The 20,427-nt window shown below is 48.9% G+C and overlaps 1 protein-coding gene across 4 annotated transcripts; it reads right to left on the bottom strand.

Annotated features, from left to right (window-relative positions):
• Positions 1-1,203: 1,203 nt before the first annotated feature.
• Positions 1,204-19,914, bottom strand: KLHL25 (kelch like family member 25). Of its 4 annotated transcripts, XM_051628931.1 has the most exons (4): positions 19,709-19,914; positions 15,716-15,780; positions 7,411-9,240; positions 1,204-2,728 (listed from the first exon to the last, which is right to left on the bottom strand). In XM_051628931.1, exon 3 carries the CDS (start codon positions 9,221-9,223, stop codon positions 7,454-7,456), a length of 1,770 nt encoding a protein of 589 aa, XP_051484891.1. In that variant the 5' UTR covers positions 9,224-9,240; positions 15,716-15,780; positions 19,709-19,914; the 3' UTR covers positions 1,204-2,728; positions 7,411-7,453. The 4 variants fall into 4 exon arrangements, with proteins under 4 accessions (XP_051484891.1, XP_051484890.1, XP_051484889.1 ...); XM_051628930.1 differs by lacking the exon at positions 15,716-15,780; XM_051628929.1 differs by lacking the exons at positions 15,716-15,780; positions 19,709-19,914 and adding an exon at positions 12,633-12,707.
• Positions 19,915-20,427: the final 513 nt, after the last annotated feature.

Here is a 20,427-nt window from a genome sequence, read left to right as displayed (position 1 = left end):
TAGCAACAGGTTGCTGCTGTGACAGCAGATGGTGATTGCTTTTGAATTGTCTTTCAGGCAAGCTCCAGAATAAATACAAAAGAGCAGATCTTTGCATGGCTCATATCAAAGCTAGCCAGTGGCAAAGCCTCCAGAGCTGGTATTTAAAGTCCCAGTGTCCCATGTAAAACCTGAATCAACAAAACTGAAAGGGATTTCATTCACACACTCGCTTTATTCCTGTCCTGCTCATCAAACAGTAATTTCTACCCTGAATTGGCTTCCCAAAAGGCTCTTTAATGAACTTTTTTCTATAGAGCTTTACATTTGTATCTGCCCAACTTATGTCAGCTAACACTGCTGCCCACCCAGCTCCCGCAGACAAGGGCATATGTTCCCAGTCTCCTTTACAGCTCAGAAACTCAGGCCCCACATCCCTTTCAGACCATGCATGACACCTGTCGGAAGTTTTGCTTCCTAAGCTCCTGGCAGTAAGGGGAGACAATTATGAATGTGCAAGGTTGTTGCATTTTGCCTGGTGTCTGTTAGCTGCTCTGAGCGATGCTCTCACGCTCCCCATCCTCAGCAAAGCTGGAAGTGCTAGTCTTGTAGTGGGGGAAGCCCAGACCATTCCCAGAGCCGGCCTGGATCAGATCCCAGCTCCTTTGGGATGGGGAGATGTGCATGGAAGAGAAGTGTGAACAGGAGCCCCAGCTGGAAAGCCCATCTTGCCTGTCAGTGGGCCCCCTTCTTGGGAGCTGCAGCAGCCAAGATAAGGCAAATAAGGAAAACAGAAGTATAAATTCTAGTCTTCCTTAGACATTACTGGCTTTCCCTGCAGGAGTACAGCTGTGTCTGGGATGGGCCCCCTTGACCTATTTGGCATATATTAGCATTACGGACTTGCAAGGTGTCTTAGAATCATGGCACGGTCAAGTTGAGTGAGAGCAGCCACAGAGAAGGAGACACATGATGTCCTCAGGACATAAGGAGCCCTGGACTTTATTCCCAGATCTACCACTGACCTTGGAAAAGACATTTGACATTGTGCCTCAGTTTCCCAAGTGTTGAAGCAATAATAATTACAGCTGGGCTGGCTGCTTAGGAGGTTGTTTGTGAACCGCCCCATGGAGCGCCAACCCTGTTATTATTCCTCAGCCCTGTTATTAGACCTAAATCCAACTTGCTTAAGAACGAAGACTCCTGTGAAAAACACACAAACGGTTTCCCAGATCATCATTTTTATTAAAGTTCGCAGGCAGCTGGAGGAAAAAAAAAAACAACCAACCCTAGAAAATGTAAATAAACGTCATTCAGAGCATCACAGACCAGCTGGGCACAAAGTGTATTCTCTTCCCGGCAGCAACAGGCGCTCACTGCTCCGAAAAGACCTTTGTTGTTTGAAGCCATGTCAAGGCTTTTCATCACATTGCATCATTCAGCTGGCCAGGCTACAGCTTAACCTAATCCAGGGGCTAAAGGCAAACCTGGAGCATCTGCAGGACTAGATCTGCTGCAGAGAGAAGCGGGATGCTGAGGCGGTACAGGATCAGCCTTTGGTGGTGGCCAGCCCTGGAAGATGCCAGCCAGGAGCTGCATCCCTGTATAGACAGCCAAAATCCACGTGCCCTTCTCCACAGTGTGAATGAGGAGCAGCCCAGGCTGATGGATAAATGCAAACAGTCGGCAGCCAACACACATGGATAACCTGGCAGACAACATGCCACCAGAAAAGCTCCCACTGCTCCTAGGTAGAGTCAGGATGAATGGCACAGTGGGAAGGAGGGGATCAATCCCCAGCCTGCCCTGCCACGCTCCCCCCCAGTTTGCTCCTTTTCTCTCTGAGACCCGGCTAGAGGCACAGGCTTTCCCCCGCTGCACCTCTGCTCCTGCTCACTTGCTAATTACGCCCTCACCCACGCGCTGCTGTGCGAGCGCGGTGGGGAAGCTCAGAAGACCGGCTCTGAGCACGCGGTGAGTTTTATCTGCTGAATATCTGGGCAGCGGTGCCGGTGCCTTGGCACGCTAACAGAGCTGGCTGTGCTTTTCCCAGCAGCTGTGCACAGGGAGCTGCCTGCCCTCTGAATAAATCGCAACCGGCTGCGGCAAGGAAAGGGTTGTGGGTAGCGGGGGTAAAGGGCCCAAAGTGCAAAGCAAAAGGCACCTGCCCTGTTTTGCTGAGGTACCTAGTGCTCCCATGCTTTAATGTTTCGGCTGCCATCACCTCCACAGAAGAGCCAGGGGGTGGGGGGAGAGGCAGGTGCTCTCTGCTGGGCTGCCCCAGCCCCTTTTCCCTTTAAAAAACACTTCCAATTCACCCAAACAGCAGCCCTTGCCACGTTAAAAAAATAATATCTCTTAGCCCTCTCAACTGAGTAACAAAAAGCACCTAACAGCAACACATGCTGTGCTTGCCAAGGGATGCAGCCTGGTGCCCACCCTCCATCTCCCCAGTCCTCAGTCCACCAGCACCCATGAGCTGTCCCCATATCCCCATACCCAGCTCCATCCCAGCAGCCAGTGCTTCCAGCTCCTCACTGTCCCTGCGCAGCAGCCAGTGGTGAGGCTGGGTGGCCCTTTGTGCTCCCATGTCGTGGGGCTGGTGGCAGGGCCAGCTGTGCTTCCTGCTCCTGGTGCTGGGAAGGGATGAGAAAGGTTCCTCAGAGTCCTGTGCTGGAGGACAGGAGGGGACTCAGCAGCTGCGTTGAGTCCAGCAGCGAGACCAGGGACATGGATGTGACTCTGGCACCTGGGGAGGGAAAGACAAAGCTCATTATTAACAGATGTGATGCTTGGTTTAGCTGTTGCAGGGCACAGCTGGCACAATGCACCAGAAAAGCGGTTGCACATTAGCAGTATTGGGGTAACCAGCCCACCCAGAATCCCATACAGGTGATGGTGGAAAACAGCTGGTTTACTGGAGTTTGGGGTGTGTTCTTTCACAGGATAGGGGAGAGAGTGGGCGTTCAGCTGGGGAGGGCTCAGAACACTGGGGAGCTGGGCAGAGCCAGCCAGGAAACTTCTGTAGACATGACAAGGGAATGAAAAGTTGAGGGAAATAGAGTTCTAGCTTTTTTTCTTTTTTTTCTTCTTTCTTTTTTTTAATTTTTTTTTTTAGGGCGGGGAGGAGGGCCCAAGAACTTGAACAGACAAAACAAAAAGACCCTTTTTTTCCACCCGTTCCTCCAAAACCATCCATATGACTGATGTTTCTATGGGGTTGATTAATCCAGTCTGGGACCAAACTCAGACTGCACATGTTTCCATCTGCCCAGGGTTAGGAAAAGCCTGATTTTCATCGACTTTCCTCCCCAGGCCAACCACTCCCTTCCAACGCTCCTGATAAACTGGCTTCAGAGACAACCAGCTGCTTGGAAAGAGCAGCAGCAGCAAAAAAACTGCAGTCCCTGTTTATCCGGCCTTGCTATTATGCACATGCAAATGGTTTTCCTAGGAGCCACTAAGAGGAACTGGCTGTGACTTTGTTCTGGCAATACCAGTGAGGCTGTACAGGTTGCAAGCAAACCAACCCAGCAGCATGCAGGTAAACTGCAGCATTTAGGAGCTGGGAGATTATCCTGCAGCTTCTTATGAGGTAAATTCTGACCAAGTGCTGCTCCATGTGCAAGAAAAGCCAAACCAGGCAGCAGTAAAACTGCCTTTGCAAAAAGCCTTGTTATCTAAGCTGTAATTAAATAATCAGGAAAAGTCACTGAACAGATCTGAAATTTAAGTGTAACCATGGCACCAGAATACAGTTCTGGGCCTGGCACACTGCCTAAATCCTTGCAGGAGCTTTGGGGCCGAAGTTCACCTTTTAGGTACCAGAGCTGCCACAAAACTTGCAACCTCAGCTGCTCAGCAGCCACCCAACAGTGGGCACCAGCTGCTGGTGCCACCTTGCAGCCTTCGCAGGAGCCAAATCCACTAAATGGCTCAGGTGGGAGCCACAAAATGGGCTCTTGAGCTTTCAGATGAGCCTGAGGAATAAGTGCTTGAGCAGTGCGGGGCCACCAGTCTCAGCTTCCTAACACCCAGACCATGAGGAGGGTCCTGCAGGAGCTGAAAGGCACCAGGAGGGGAACACGTGGCTCCAAGCTGCTACGTAACTGTTTTGAGATGGGAACTCTAACATCTCCACCCCAGAGGAGGGTTGTGGTTCAGAAGCCAGCACAGAAGGATGCAGCAACTTCCCTTTCCATCTCATCTTCCCTATGTGCAATCTGTGAGCAGCTCCCTCTTCCCCCGTGACCATCCTCATCCCTAGCTGAATGCTCCCCTCTCTAGCCCAAGCTCATCTGTTACTCTGCCCAATGAAAATGGAAGCATCACACAGGACAGATGGTTGGAGAAGCCACTTTGAATTTGGAGACAGGCAGCTTGGAGAACCTGTTCCTGGTACTGCCTGAAATCACCTCTTTGGAGGTGTAGAGTTGTCCTTATCAACTGTCATGGCCCAGGACTGCAACAGACCACCCAGCATCATCCCCTGAGCTCCTGGCTGGGCTTTGCCTGTGTTTATAAACACGGAGAGTCTTTATTAGCAGAATGCTCAGTATTTTATTTCCCTTTTGTAACAATTTGCCTCCTCGTGGCTCCATGACCATGGGTGGGAGGAGACCAGGCTTCCACATTTCATATTGCTAATCACACTTGATCCCTGGAATTAACTGCCAGCAATAAACCCTAAATTAATGTCGCATGGCATCCTTGGCAGGGGCCCTGGGACCTCTGCCGGAAGGTGCCCTGACTCCAGCTGGGAAGGGTGAAGGCCATGCCCCTGAGGAAACATTTCCAGCTGATCAGCTTTATGCTTTAAATGAAAAGCAGGCTTGCTGTTTTCTGATCAGCTTTTATTAAGGATGCATTATTTGGGTTTCAGGGCTGGTACTGAATGCAACCTCACCAGTTTATAGGCAAGAAGGCTGCCTTTTTCATGAGTCCAAAGTGCTGTTTCCAACTGTGTGATTGCCCAGGCCTTTCCCCACTCCCCCAGCTTGCTCTGTTCTGAGGGCACCTTGGATGGTCCCTCCTGAGCCTTCTACAGCTAAGGAGTTGCCATAGGATTAGCAGTACCAAGGCACACCAGCACCTGGGCACGTGCTGGCCACGCTGCCTTCTGGGTGCCCCTTGAAGGATCCCACAGGGACCAGAATGGATGTTGCAGAGGTGACCTTGCACGGTGGGAGCTGAAAGGCAGAAGATCCGCGACAAGACCTGCTGTAGGATAAGGCAGTAGTTGCAGGACTCTATAGCCAGATACCCCAGTTTCTGAGCTCAGTTTTGGCACAGGTGCAGGCAAATCAGCCAAGGAAAGCATGTGGGACATGGCTGGTGTGGTATGGACTACACATTTAGGTCTGGCCTTCACTCATCAGTCTCAGTGCTTTATTTAAGGAGCTGTCACCATGGCTGAGGCCATAACAATAACTTAGGTTTCTTTAAAAAAAAAATCTCTAGAAAAATGGAGTAAAGAGACATGCTGTCTGGCAAGAACTTGTGTATTTTAAATACTTCTTTCAACTGAGGAGTGGAGGCGAAGCCAAAAAAGCACATAAAACCCTCACACAGTGACTTTTCACCAGTTTTATTTGTAGGTTGGCTTATTACAGTTCCTAGCTTTCTTATAGTTGTGCCAGACTCCAGTTTACAGGGGGGGAAATCTGTATAACCCCCACAAAGCTGTTTATTAAGTCTGAACAACCCAAATACTGTACAGGGGAAAAAGGCAGGAGAGGAAAATAATGTCTGTCTTGAGAGACTGCTTTTTATTCAGTGGCTGAACAATCAACTCCCACCTCAAAATATTGCCTGTTTCTATTCAGTGTAGCTGGTGTTGAGTTTTAATATTCAGATGCATCTGCTACCAGAGAAAATTAATTTTCAGCTCTAGGATGGCTCTTAAAGGAGGCCCCATTGACCTGAGTTGAAAATTATGGAGTCCTCAAACTCTTTGCTGCAATATTTAATAGTTAATTAGATTACTAAGTCACTGTGACAGATGCTAGGCAACGCCTGAGGAGGAGAATTTGGAAAGGCCATTATCTTCCAGTGCTGGGAAAGCTGTCAGAGATCTCATTTTAACCCTTTCCACTCTTGCCCTGCCCTCACTGTGGTCCAGCTCATGTTAAAACCAGGTGTTTCACAAATCAAAGGCCAGCATAATGTTCTGGATGGATAAAAGAGGGTGGTCATGCTGGGCAAATGCCTGGCAGAGGTGCCAGGAGCTCCTGCTTGGTTCCCAGCTGGCATCAAAAGAGATGATCTCTGGGAGATGCCAGTAATTTCAGCTGCTGGGCAATTCCCAGGCACACCAACCACACCAAGTGGGAAGCAGGGAAGTGAGAGGGTTTGGGCAGCATTCTTTCTTCCCTGTATTAAGTGAAGTGGATTTTGATGACTCTATGGGAGAATTTCCCTGCCCACAGTCCCCACCTTCCAAACAAACCCGTAAGTGAAAGCCTGTCAATCCCGGCCCCCTACAAGAGGGTTTCCCAGCTCCTTCAGAGAGCTGAGAGGTAGTCTCTAATCACTAAAGCAGGGTTGTGTACGTTGTCAGTACTGTGAAACCTGCACTAAGCTAGCAGAGGTGTCATGGACTTCCCAGGAAGATGATGCTATCCAAGTGTTGCCTGTTTGCTTTCACAATGCAAGCTGGGAATAGTTTTTGGCCTTTGTCTGCCCACCTACATGAGGGCACAGATTGGTGAAGACATACAGAGCTCTGTGGAGCAAAGCTGGTAACCAGAATGGCAACAAAGCATCCCACGGGGGAGGAACCAACAGTCCTGTCCAAATGGCATTGCAATAGCACCTTCTATGACCAAGCGAGAACTGAAGCATCAGAATGAGATGAGGACATCAAGAGTTTCCACCAACTATCTTACTCTCACACACCCCAAAACACCAATAAACACATTCTCCTTCTGGTTACAAAACCCCTTCCCTCCCACTCAGGTCTCACACAGAAGTCTCAGAAGTTCTGATTTAACAAGCAACAGTCTGGATGTTAAATAAATACCAGGACCATCAAATGCACTGTGGCTTCTAAACTTCTGCTACCCACTGAAATGAAAATACAGAGCACAAAAAGAGTTGCAAGATCCACCAGCATCCCAAGGATCACTTGCCTACATATTCACTCGCTCCAAATAAATCACCCAGATATCCAGCAAGAATATCAAACTGCCTGCAACCACCCATGAAGATTTTGCTTCAGATACTGAGGGAACCATCCAGAAATGAAAGACCTGGGAGCTACCTAGACTTACAACATGGCAGAGATGATTATGCTTTTCTGGCACTGCATCCCACCTTTAAATGCACTCTTCTCCTAAAACATGAGGAACCTGGAACCTGTGGCTTCAGCATGGTGTATGGAGATACAACTGAGGCAAGACAGCAAGTTTCAATTTAAGAAAAGACCCTTACCTCATTGACCTCCTGGATACAAGCCCCCAAGCACTAACCCTCATCATGATGGCAGGTGCTTCCAGGTGCTGACAAAGGCGGTGGGGATGAGCGAGTAAGGCACCGTTGTGATACAGTTCCATGTGTCTGACATAGGGTCATAGCAGTCCAGCGTTTTGCACCTCTGAGTCCCAAAGTAACCCCCCACCACATAGAGTTTATTCCCCGAGGCCAAAGCATGGCACGACATGCGCTTGGCTGTCATGTCCCCAATGCGTGTCCACTGGTCCGTCTCGCAGTCAAAGCGGTAGGCAGATGCTGCCGTGAACTCGGTGTCTCCTCCCATGATGAAGATCTGGCTGCCCAGGACCGCAGCTGCCGTGTAGCGCCAGGGCTGTGGGCACTCAGCCTTGATCATCCACCGATTCTCAGCTGGATCATAGCACTGGACTTTGGACACCATGTCTCGGTGAATGCTGGTCCCACCAAAGACAAAAAGCTTGAGCCTGGCGCTCACCACCGCAGCATTGCTCACTCCATCTCTCAAAGGAGCCACCATAGTCCATTTGTTGGATATGGGATCATACTTCTCTACTTGCTTCAAGGAAACAGAAGGAGATGCAGGAAAGACTCCAGCTACTGCAGTATGTCCACCAACCACATACAAGCAGTTTTCCAGTTCAGCTGAGCCATGGCCAAATCGAGCAATTAACATGGGAGCAGCTTTTGACCATTCCTCATGAACAGTGTCATACACCCACACATCTTTTGAGACCCCGTTTTCTGAGCCCCGGCCTCCGGTGATATATACCTTGCAGCCAATGGCACAGGCACTAAACTCCTTCCGTGGACTTGGCAGGTCTGCTTTGGGGATAATTTCCTTTGCTTTGTGATCCACTTGGTAGATCTTATCACACATGAAGGTCTGTCCTCCCAGAATCAGCAAGGTGTGCCCAGCTTTGCGAGGCCTGGCACAGGGACTGGTGACCACCCCATCATTCTGGAGGATCTTCTTCTTGCACTGAATAGCTTCATCCAAGACAAGCTTGTTCCTTTCATCCACCATGATCAAGTCCTCACAAGCTAAGGCTTCCTTGAGGCATTCAGAAGGAAGCAAGGCCAGACGAACGTTCTTCAGAAGTTCTGGGAGGTAAGCTTTCCGCTCATCCAGATCATATTTCACCCACTGGATGACAGCCTTGAAGACCTTTTCTTCATCCTCAATTTCCAGCTCATCACTGGAAATGAGGTCCAGCAGAGTGTCCTTGGAAAGGTTGTTGAAGTCCTCACTCTTGTGAACAGTCTCAAAGTTGACCAGGCACATCCTCCAGGAAAGCTCATAGAGCCGCCGGCACTGATGAGCATCTGAGAGCAGCATCATGCCCAGGCAGTTGGAAGGGTAGAGGTTCTTCTCCAGGAACTCAGCTGCCGCATCTCGGACATCATGGAACTGGAGCATGTCTCCGGCCTCCAGCAGGGACTCAGCATTCTCCTCATTGATGATGATCCGAGAGGAATAAGCAAAGTCCAGCAGCAGCTCCAGCACCTCTGGGTGGAGGCTGTCATGGAAGTTCACCTCATCATCCAGGCTTTCCCGGAGGCCGTTGCTAAACATGGCTTCAAAGTATCTGCTGGAGGCAGCCAGCACTGCCCGGTGACATGGGAACGATCGGTTTCCTGCCCAAAGGGTGACATCAGTGAACATGCAGTGCTTCCGCAGGGTGTTCAGATGGGACAAGACACAGTCCGGGTGGGAAGCTTTGTGAAACAGCAAGATGTTCATGGAGCCGGTGCTCGTCCGGGATTTACGGTTTTCGTGGACACTGACTGACATGGTGACAGAGCTCTTGCCTGCAGAGGAACAAAGAGAAGAAAACATCATTCTCTTGTTCTTACTAATGTAAGGCATGGAGAAAAATGCATTCCTGGTGCACTGTCAGTAGTGGACTTCAAATGTGAAGCACCAGGTGACACCCCAGTGCTCCTGTTCTGCGGGTGCTCTTGCAGCCTGGCTTGCAGAGCCTGTGCCTCCAGCACCCTCACACCCTCCAAAAACTGAACTCAGGCTGAGCAGGGAGGGAAGGCAGAGCAGGGTGAAGGGAGGAATTCTGCACTTTGGTTTCTGCAATGGAGCAACAAAGTGAAGCAATCAAAACCCAAACTTGACATTAAATTGTTTCAACAGCCCCTAGAGGGTATTGGCAAACCACAGAAGAGTTATTTTTCCTTAGAAAACAGCATTAAGAGAGCAGTCTATCCAGGATAAAGGGCACTGGTCTGTTCTTGGCTTTGCAGAAATCAACTTTGGCTTCTGATTTTTAGGAAGATAACTGCAGATTTAAGAAAGGCAATTGCTACAGGTTTTATTTACGGAATATTTAGCTACCAGAACAAGCCAAAAGTTTTGAACAAATTGTACCAAAACCCTGTCATTGTAGTTCTTGTTGATAAAACTCAACAGACACTTCATGTGACTTAAATGTTTTGCAGGACAGATTCACATCACAGAATAGGACAAGAGACAGCTGAATTATGCTTTTAACAGACAGGCAGAAGGAAACACGAGGCTTTTATTAGCTACTATTTTATTTAAGTGCTACCCGATACCTACCCTTGCGTGTAGAAAAAAACCTGTTTAGACCAATCACATTATAATACTACTTAGATGATAAAATCCAAGTCATTTTCTCCAAAATATTTTACCCAGCTCTGTTTGGTCCCCCATGTAACTAAAGTAGACAGGCAGATCTGCATGCAGTCCTCCTCTCTTACAGCAGAAAGTCAGCACTGAAGTCAGCAGCATGATTGTCCTGAGGTTTCAAAAATGAGCAAGGAGGACCCAGTTTGGATGCACAGAGCATCAGGGTCTGCTGCCTCCAGCTCGGCTTCCCTGCCAGCACAAGGCAGCCATGAGGAACACCTACAAGGTGGGGAGAGTGGGCCTAATTCACAGAAAAAAAGGGTTGCTTGAGAAACATTGTCTGCCTTTGCTACATCATCTCTACCACCCAACATTTTTCTACCTCCTTTCTACCCCATCTTCCCAAAAATACTGCAGTTTTGCTTTGCAGTCTGGAGACATCAGGGCTGAAATCCCATGGATAGCATCCTGCTCCAGCCACCAAATTGTTTGGAAACACAGATAAAGTTAAGGAAGGTTTCTTGTTGGGTTCTTTTTTTTTTTTTTTTTTTTTGTGTTGTTGGATTGGTATTTTACCTTGTTTTTCACAGCCTGAGGTCTTTCTCAAGAGTCTTTCTCCCCTGCAAGCACAAAGTCTACAGATCAGCCCTCTCTTCCCCAGCAAAGCTGAGTTCATCCCTGTACACCCCAGCCCAACACTCAGGGTCCTGGGGGAAACCACAGAATGCCAAGAGAGCAGACGCAGCATTCCCAGGCTGCCAGTGGGTCGCAGCCCTGACCCGGCGGAGACCTGGAGCCACACAGCCCTCCCACGCTCCACGGGTGGATGACCTCAAGCAGAGGCAGATGGCCAGATAAGCTGCCTGACTCAGGCTCTGCTCACGCGCTTCCTACCTCCCGCTTCTCCAGCACCTGCAAAAGAGTCCAAATTCAACAAGCAATTGTGGGCACGTCCCTCCTGCCTCACCTCCTGCCGTGAATTATTGACGCTGGTGCTCCCAAGGTCTAACTCATTCCTCAGGGCTGTGTTGCAGTCCAGGGAAAAGGTCCTTCAGGGCTTCTCCATGCAGAAAAGATAGCTTGCCCAAGCAGCCACAACTCCTACCTGGCCTCCAAGGCAGGCAGCAGCATTGCCGTGAGTGTTGGGATTGGACACAGGCATGCTCCTCACCAAAATCCCTGCAGCCCAGGCTTGAGGCTGCCAAGCTCATTTTGCTCATGATCAGAGGCTGCAAGGAATCAAGGCTCCAAAATAGGAAGGAAAATACCATTACGGAGCAGCACTTTGAAGTGCATCTGAGGGAAATGGTTTCCCGCGTCTACACCCCACACAGGGACAACACCAATTTAAAAGGTGATATGGATTTGCGTGTCAAAGCTCTGGAAGACTGAAGCGAGGAATACAAATGAAACATTTATGAGTCTGCTAAAAGCTATTGATTTAGGTTTCTATTCCCACAACCTCAGAAACCACCTTCTCATTGCTGCTGCTTTGTTTGCTTGCAGCTCAGGTCAGCTGTTCAATATTAACCTTTGATTTGCTTATACACAAGAAATTAAGCACTTTATATAGGACCGCAATGGAAACAATGAAAAAAAAATTGCAGGAAGGCAGAATCATTTTTTCTAACACTAAGATTAGAAAAGCCACTACTCAGAATGGAAGGTGAAGGTCATTTAGAAATGAAAAATGTCTATATAAAAGCTGCAGCAGAGCCACTTTGTATCTATGTACAGACACATACACATATACACACAAAATCTCAGGCTTCTAACATCAAACATCTTGCCCAGGGCACTGGGTAACCAAATAATATTTCTACCCAACAGGTATTGAACAGCATCTAGGGAATGAACTGGTGAGTTCCAGTCCCTATTAGCACTGTTCTTCATAACACCTTGTACAGCTGCAAGCCTGAAAGCTAGAGAGGCCACAGCCCCTTTACCTGGCCTCTCCTGGAGCCAGGTTATGACACTGGAGGTCACTAGTCACAGACCAGAAGGGCTAGACAGACTGTTAAATTGAAACTACAGCAGCTTCTCAACTCTAGTGTGCAGCTATCTCACCAGCCAGGCTTGCTTGTGGTTTTCAACAACCTCCAAACAGCTTGTTTTGAGGGTTTCTTGAATCCTAGCATAGCTGGGCACAAGCAGAAAAGTGGCAGGTACTAATTCTTCCCCTCACAAACACACCCCACTGTATCTCTCAGGCTACCAGAGAACTTGGCATCATCCCACCCATATCAGATGAACAGAAACTGCAGGCAGCAGCTATTTCATCTGATGGGTTTCTTCCAAGATTTAGCTGCCTTATAAACCTCAGAAGCCTGTAACTAACAGGATCTTTTACAATTCTCATGACGTGCAAAAGTATATGCTTCAAGTTGAGCAAAGTTTAAGTGAAGTGATGAACAGGCTGGACACATGATATGCTCTTACAGGCACTTCTCAGCAGCAGATGCATGCAGAGCAGAATTTGGCCCTTGCCCCATTCCTTGCTTCACTTATCCAGCTACTGAGCTAAAGAGAAAAAACAGAACCACTCAGAATAAGGAATATTTTACACAAAGAAACCTGTCAGTGGCTTCTGCCAAGCTCCCACCTGCTCTGAGAGAGCTCAGGGGGTTATCAGAACTCCCAGCTGCATCTTCCATCACGCAGGAAGCCATCACTGGAACAGATGTGTCAACACCAACAGCAGAAGCCATGACCTGGACAAACGGGGTCTTGGATTTCTCCACACTGCTTTCATTTTTTCTTCCTTCAAAAGGCAGTTATTGAAAAAATAAGTATCTACTCTATATCCTTTAAGAAGGATCTTAGTGCATGCAGAGGCAGATGATAACCCTTCTTCCATATGGATGAGAGCAGAGGGGCATGAGCTTTTTGACAGCTGTCCAACACTGTCTGCTGGCTACAATATTCCCCTGGCTGTCTGCAGCCTTTGTACAGCAGATATAGGAAAGACAGGATTTTTCCAGCAGAGCAAGATAATGGTGCTTTGGAAATCCTTTCACTCACCCACACAGGGCAGACAGCAACCCAGAAGGAGTTTGGCTCAGGGAGAAAAGATCCCTCGAATGTCAGCCCATGAGGAAAACAACCCAGCAGCCTCTGTGGACAGGACAAAGCTGGCAAAGAGAACAAGGGGCAAAAACAAACCACCAAGTTGAAAAATCTCCCCACCCGAACAACAGCCACAGTTCTCCTGTCCAAGTGCCTCTTGCTTCATATAAACTGTGCCTCAGCAGAAGGCTGACCTCCCAGGCTGGTGGGTCGCCATGTTAGAGCTTATGGGTTATTTAGGAGACCCCCAGGAGACACTCCATTACTTCTTGAAAAATCCAAGCAGGACTTAGAAATCAAGACACTTTGAAGCTTTATCAGGCCCTGGTCCCCAGTCACAAAAGAAGCACGTAAGAGAGAACAGCTCAGAATGACTATTGATACACGGACTATATTGAGCGAGGCTTGGGGTTCCCCCTCCATCATAAACCAGCAGGCTGTCCATAAATCTCCCATTTCATTCACTATCTGCAGGGAATAATGAGCTGAAATGCTGCTTCCTTTCAAGAGGACAATATTTGGGAGTGAGTAAGATATTCCCCAGTGGGACTTCAGAAGATCAAGAATAATTTCTGCTTAGAAGTGCAAAACTACAGGATTTATAAGTGTTCTCCCAAGACTGTGAAGGTTGGCTAAACACCAACAAAGAGCCCAAATCCCATGAACCAAAGCTGGCACTTTCTATTTGCCAATCAGACTTTCAGAGAAGCAGCAAGCAGAACACATTTCTTTTTGTCCCATTCAATCATGAACCATTTAAGGCTATAAATAAGTAAATAAAGAAGCAGTAAGCTTCCTCACTGGCTGAGCAGAGAAGCCTGGAAGAAGCTGCTTATACTGCAGCAAACATTGATTCCCAAGCAGTCAGTCATACAGGCCCTCCATGTAAGGACTGCACTCCACCTATAGCCACTCCTTCCAAACCAGAGCAGACCCACCTCAAGCAGCTAGAGATGTCTACTTTCTCAGGGAGACAGGTGTAAGAGTAATTTTTTTTCTTCTCCCATTTCACAGTATCAACCCTTTGGGATGAAATGCTATCTCAAATTCAGCCAAAGTTCAGTTTCTCCTTGGAAGCAGTGGGATAAATTCTATACCATTAGTAATGCACCTGCTTCCTCATCCCAAATATCTGTACTTTTCCAAAGCCTTCAGGGACTACACCAGTGGTGCTTAGGCCAGCAACGCCATCCCAAGACAAAAGTACTAGTTTAGAACCAGTTTCCCCCTTTTTACTGCATCCCAAGACAAAAATACTGGTTTAGAACCAGTTTCCCTCTTTCTAACTGCATCCCAAGACAAAAATACTGGTTTAGAACCAGTTTCCCCCTTTTTACTGTACAGAGTAGCAAACTAGAAACCTGAAGTCACCTACTGTGTTGTCTTCACAGGGAAGAGCTCCTTGCAAAGCTTCTTAGGAGAAAGAACAGCGTGGCAGCACACTGTCATATACAGAACCCAGACACAGCTGCGGTTGAGATGCAATTTCCCAACATCAAAAGGTTTGAGAAGGGGGATCTATTACATGCAGGCATTCACGTACTCATGGAGACAGCTCCGGCTCCAAAAGTGGAAAAAAAAAACACAACAGAAAACAGGAAAAGATGGTGGGGGACAGAGGCAGAAAACAAGGAAAGGGAAGGAACAAATGTAAACATATTTTCAGATTATTTTTGTGTCCTTGCATAACACAGTGAATTATCAGGTACACAGCTTCAAGCTGCTTGAAATGCTCGATATTAATGATGCCCTTCTGTAAGGAGTGCTTGAGATGAAAGGAATTAAAATAGCACCTGGCACTTCGTGCAGCACTGCTCTCGTTGAGCGTGGAGCCTGGGCTGCTGCCAGGTGAGCAGTAAAGGACCTTCACCACATCATCTCCCAGGCATGCTCTCTGCTCTGTCCACATGCCTGTGTGCCTGGATGCAGACTTTGCTCTCTAACAAATTGTGTTCATCTCCAGCAACTCCGGTGAATTTAGTGGTTTGCCCTGTCAGCCAAATTTGTGCTCGTTTTCTTCAGGATGACTAACGTAGCAAAGATGCAACTATGATTTTGCACACTGGAATTCAGGCAATGTAATTCTGCCATGAATCAGAGGGTATCTCTGTAACAGAGCTAGATTTGGCCTTCCTGACAAACTCTAATTTTTCATCATGCTTGCAAATAAGCAAGCCAAGGAAAGACAGTTCACTCCATCCCTCCAGTGCAGAATTTCTGATCCTGCCCCAGCCTCTTAGACTGGAAGGTTTCCTTATCATTTATTCTCATTTTCTCACTTTCTAGTCTAGCCTGTATATCTGAGACAGAAAACAGAGAGACCATGTGAAAGGCTCCTTCTGTTGGCTTAGACAGAAACTGGGAGGTTTTCCAAGCCCAATTCTGTAGGCTCCAGGAGATCAGATTGTCTGGAGAAGGTCCGGGCATGTATCTGAACGTGCTTACTAAAGCAAAACTGAACTCAGAAACTTGGTCTGTCCATCACAGCTTCATATCCCATTCTCCCCAGTACCTACTATACCTTCTTTTAAACCTGTGCTCCACTGATCCCAAAGCCACCACAAAAATCTACTGAATGCCATTTACCATAGAAAACAAAAGCAGTATTGCCAAGCTTACCAATTAGTGAGGTTCTTGTTCTGTCTTGCAAAAGCACTGGTAAAAGGGGCAGCAGTGCCTCAAATCTGTAAGACATGAACTAAGCTGAGCCAAAGGTGACCATGTTCCAACCAAAATAAAAATACCCATAGGAAACCCACTTTGCCTGCAATACACGCAGCTTTATCTGCAAATCAGGTATTGGACTCGCTGCTTTGCAATTGAGATACTCCATAAAGCTTCTTGAGCTACCTGTGAGTCAATCAAATAAAGCTCACATTCACCACTAAGCACACTGGCTGTGCAGTTCCTGGGAATACCACACCCTCCTACAGCCACTATCCAAATCGGGATAAATAACGCTTTTAGCTGCAGTTCAGGCTCCAGACAATAGCTTTTCATCGCTATGTCTTAACCCCAGCGGATCTTTTCAGAGCCCGTGATTCATTTCAGAGGCTGCTGTGGGGTTTTGTCCTCCCCGCCTGCCCTCTAGCTCCAGCAGTGAATAAATCCCATTCTGCCAGATCAATCACAGTTGCTTTGCAAAATGAATGCAGGGCTGCAGAGGAGGCAAGTGAGTTTGCAGTCCCATGTCCCAAATTATACTCAAAAAGGTTCCAGAATGGAAATAATCTACTTGATCGCAGTATCTACCCCAGCTCTATCTGGGCAGGATTAAAGTCCTTTTCAAGCAAGCCAACTTGCCAATATGATGTGAAGGGAAAAGGCTTTTGGTACTTCAAATATAGAGGAGCAGAACCACATGCCACTTCCCAGGGAGAGTTCAGAAGATGAGATGTGGTCTACGTCAAATTAAAGCCAGAATAACCACTGCAGTTGCTGACTCCAGAAAGCATATTCAGATCCTCCCACTCCCTCTCTGTGCATCGTGCCTGGCTCTGAGGTTGGCAGAGCTGATTGCTCCAATGGTCAGGCTAACCAGACACTCATACCAAACAGGTCTGTCTGCCTGCTGTCAGGGCAGGGTTTCAATTTTGTGCTTGGCCAGTTAATCTGGGGTTTTGTTTTGTTTTCCCTGCTCCGCTGCCAGGCAGGAGATCTTGATGCAACTGCCAGGTTTGATTTGCAGGAGCTCATTTGCAATTCTGGACAGAGCTCAGAGCCCTGGACATGGGAGGCCCTCATGCTTCATGAACAAATTAGACCCTGATGTTGATGGGTATGAAGGACAGTCATTCCCAGATGGATTTTAAAGCACTGACAGGTATTGAAGGTGGCTGCAAGACAGAACACTGTTCTCTGGCTCTGGACTGAAGAACACATAGCAATCTCTGATCTTTTAACTGCAGTACTAACACAGCATAAAACCATGCACTCAGCCTGCAAGTTCTGGACCATCATAGGAGTGCTGCAGCAAGCCAGGCTATCCTGGGCATCTGTGATTGCCAGGGCACTACAATAATAAATTTCCCTCTCCACAGTCAGACAGGCTATCATATAAACTGCTAGTCTTTGCAAAGTCTAATGGTCAGCAAGCAGAGACAGTGGTTATAGGACATGTGATGTTCCCAGGCTCAAGCGATGGGGGAAGGCAGAGCAGCCTGTACTGGCTGGAGTGATACTAATAATCACTGCGGGGATATAAAGTTGATAAGCAAAGACAGACCGATGTGATGGTGGTTAAAGGTCAGGCCAGGGAGCTTGTTACAGCTAAATGCTTCCTAGCTGGCATTCCTGCAGCCACTGTTTTAAGCAACACCAGTCACATTCACTGCAATTCAGCTGTGGTCTAGAAAAGACCAGGGGAAATCTACTGCTCAGCTTAAGTGCTGACACTGTTTCTTCAAACCTGCCCCTTCCACAGTCCCCAAGCGTCAGCCACCACCGCTGCCGTGAACACCCTGGGCCAGCTCTTCCTGTCTTGCTCCACCTACTCTTGCCCAAGGCCAAGGCACTGCTCAGCACCCTCTTTTGTAATGCTACCACTTCCCTCCTCATCTCCCAAAGCGCTGCCCATCCTCTTCCACCTCCACAGATGGCCACATCCTGCCCTTCCTGTTTCACTCACATACCTCATAAACATTGCCTAAAACCTCCCCTGGCTGTTAAGAAGGACCTGAACTCCTGCAGGCTTTAGGGAGAGCTTGGTTACCACTGTAGGGGCAAAAACAGTATCAAAATTCACACATACATTCATACCAGGTAGGTATGCACACCCTCCTCCCCACCCAGGACCGTGCCCAGCCCTCTCTCCAGCGCTGGAGGGACCATATTATGTATCAGACACATGCTCATTTTCACACGTTTCTGAAGTATTGTGTCACGCAGCATTTTGTCATCTGTTCCCAAGCTGCTTGCCTTCACAAATTTCATTTCCCTAGCTCCTTCAGTTGAACAATTTTCAACTGGCCTTACCTCCTCTCCAAAACCACATCCCAGACACCATCCTCACCACCTGAGTTACTTGAACCTGCTCCAAACACAGCATGGGAGGCTGCCCCACTTCATGCAGAACGCTGAGGCAGAAGAACTTCAGATAACAATCCCAAATACTTGGGAAAATGAACAAAAAAAGGACAGGATGCTTAAGTTCCCCAGTGCTAAAGCTGATTACGGTCTCGTGTCCATATTTATGTGCTACTAATTTGCATCTGCAGCAAATTTCACTCTGGTTTTAGGGCTGAGAGTCTTGTGCCAACCCCACACCTTCCCACTGCAAACTCCCACCTATGTCTTCTCCCCAGCTGCTTTACTGAATGTATATAGCCTTATCACAGAGATAAACCAGAGCAGATGGTTTGGGTTAAAGACACGAAAGAGACAAAATGTGGTTTTGGATAAGATTTGATCTGAAGCAGCAAACAGGACAAGGAAAACAAAGAGGCCCCAGAAAGGGTCCCACTTCACTGCAGAGTCAGATCCCTTGAGAAATGGGCAGTGAACAGAAAGTACATGAGAGCTCAGACTTGGTTTACTCCTACTCTGAAAGAAGATTATTACCAGAGCAGGAATTAATGACACAGCTGGTTTAACAGCAGCAGCTGGTCACCACCAGAAACATGAAGGGTGTGTTACAAACATCTTGGTTTGCTCCTAAGGTACGTTCAATAAAAACAAGTGTCAAAAGACTCAGGAAGAGAAGACAAGGGAAGTTGTTAAAGTATTAAGGTTACAGAGTTGTTTGTTTTACCCGGGGCTCTGGGTATGTCCTGGAAAGAAAGAAGAACATTTGGAGGAAGACTACAAAAAAAACCACGAAAAAAAAAAAAAAAAAAGTACAGCCCCGGCAGCCTGACCAGGGAAGTCACTGCAGGAGAGATCACAAGAGAAAAAGACACACAGAGGCTGCTTGGAAAGGAAAACAGAACCTAGTTCTGAAGCTGGGCCTCTCCATATAAATAGCATGACACACTTAGGTGTCTGCTTACGAAAGGCTGAGGACAGAAGATTTTCCACACACAGATTTGCTAGTCTAAGCACCCCCAGCCCCTGAACCCTCTACGTAGATGAAAAAAGTAAAGGAAAAACAGCCAACTACCAAACCCGACTGTAACTTTTCTTAAAACGCAAAGGGGCCTGTAAGGACAGCAGAGCGATGAAGATCTCTTTTTTCTCTTCTGTCAGCTCAGCTCCGTCATTCATACAAACCCGCACACGTCTCCAGACAGAGTTATTTGAACTGATTACATCAGAAAGGCCATGGAACTTGCATCCCTTAAACCAGTTTTGAGAGACACATGCACGGGGGGGAAGCAATGCCCCTTTCCTATTCAAGAGATAAAGAGCAGCTCTTTTCTTTCTTTTCCTTTAGAAGAGAAAAGCCTTCCACCTCCTGATCACTTCACTGCCAGCTTTCCACGCCTGTGAAACCTGCCCGGGAACCGCGCCGCAACCGCAGGCAAAGCCCGAGGGTCGGACACCAGGGCGACACGCCGGGGGACGACGATCTCCCTGCCGGCCCCTGGCTCTGAATCCCCACAAGAGCAAACCCGCAGGGAGCCAGAGAGGATCAGGGACCGGCGATCTGAACCTAAATCTTGAGAAATAACTCACCGTGTCTCTCCGCGCCCAGCCAAGCCGAAACCTCCGGGAACCCCGAAGCCCCCCCGGCCCCGCAGGGCGCCCGGCGGGAGGAGGGGAAGGGATGGCAGGCTCGGACAGCCCCGGGGCGGAGCTGCCGGAGCGCGGAGCCGCAGCCAGGGCGCGGAGCGATGCGCCCCCGCCTCCCGCGGCCCGGCCCGGCCCCGCGCGCTGCCTGGGCGCCGTGTCACCCGCGCGTGGGGCCCGCCTCGCGTGGGGCTCGGGAGGGGGGGGGCGGGGCCGGCGCTGCCGCGGCCAATCAGGGAGCGCCCGGGCTGTGACGGGCGTCTCCGTCTCGCCCCCCCGCGGAGCGGCGCATGGGAGGGGGCGGGGCGAGGTGAGCGCAGCGACCAATCGGAGGAGAGGAAGGCGGCTCGGGGGCGGGGCGAGGGCGGCTCGCGGCTCCCCGGGGCGGGCGCCCCGCCCCCTCGCGCGTCCCCTCAGCGCCCCGCGCGCTGCCGGGCCGGGCGGGCCCTGCCCCTCGGGCCCTGCCCCGGGAGGCAGAGCTGCCTCCTGCCCGGCTGCCCCTCGTGCTCCCGGCGCAGGGTTCGGGCTCTCAGGCCTGCGTGCCCAGCAGGATCGGCTCCTCACGGTGTGCTGCCCTTGCGTCTCACCCACCCGAGCCTGCAGCGGGGCAGTAAAAATCAAAACTACTAAAATTCAGGCAGAGGTGTGAAATCTCCGGCCTCAGA

Source organism: Apus apus, chromosome 10 (genome assembly GCF_020740795.1).
Source record: "Apus apus isolate bApuApu2 chromosome 10, bApuApu2.pri.cur, whole genome shotgun sequence".
Lineage (NCBI taxonomy): Eukaryota > Metazoa > Chordata > Aves > Apodiformes > Apodidae > Apus > Apus apus.
Note: the sequence above shows the minus strand (reverse complement) of the source record. Positions and strands in the feature narration are given on the sequence as shown.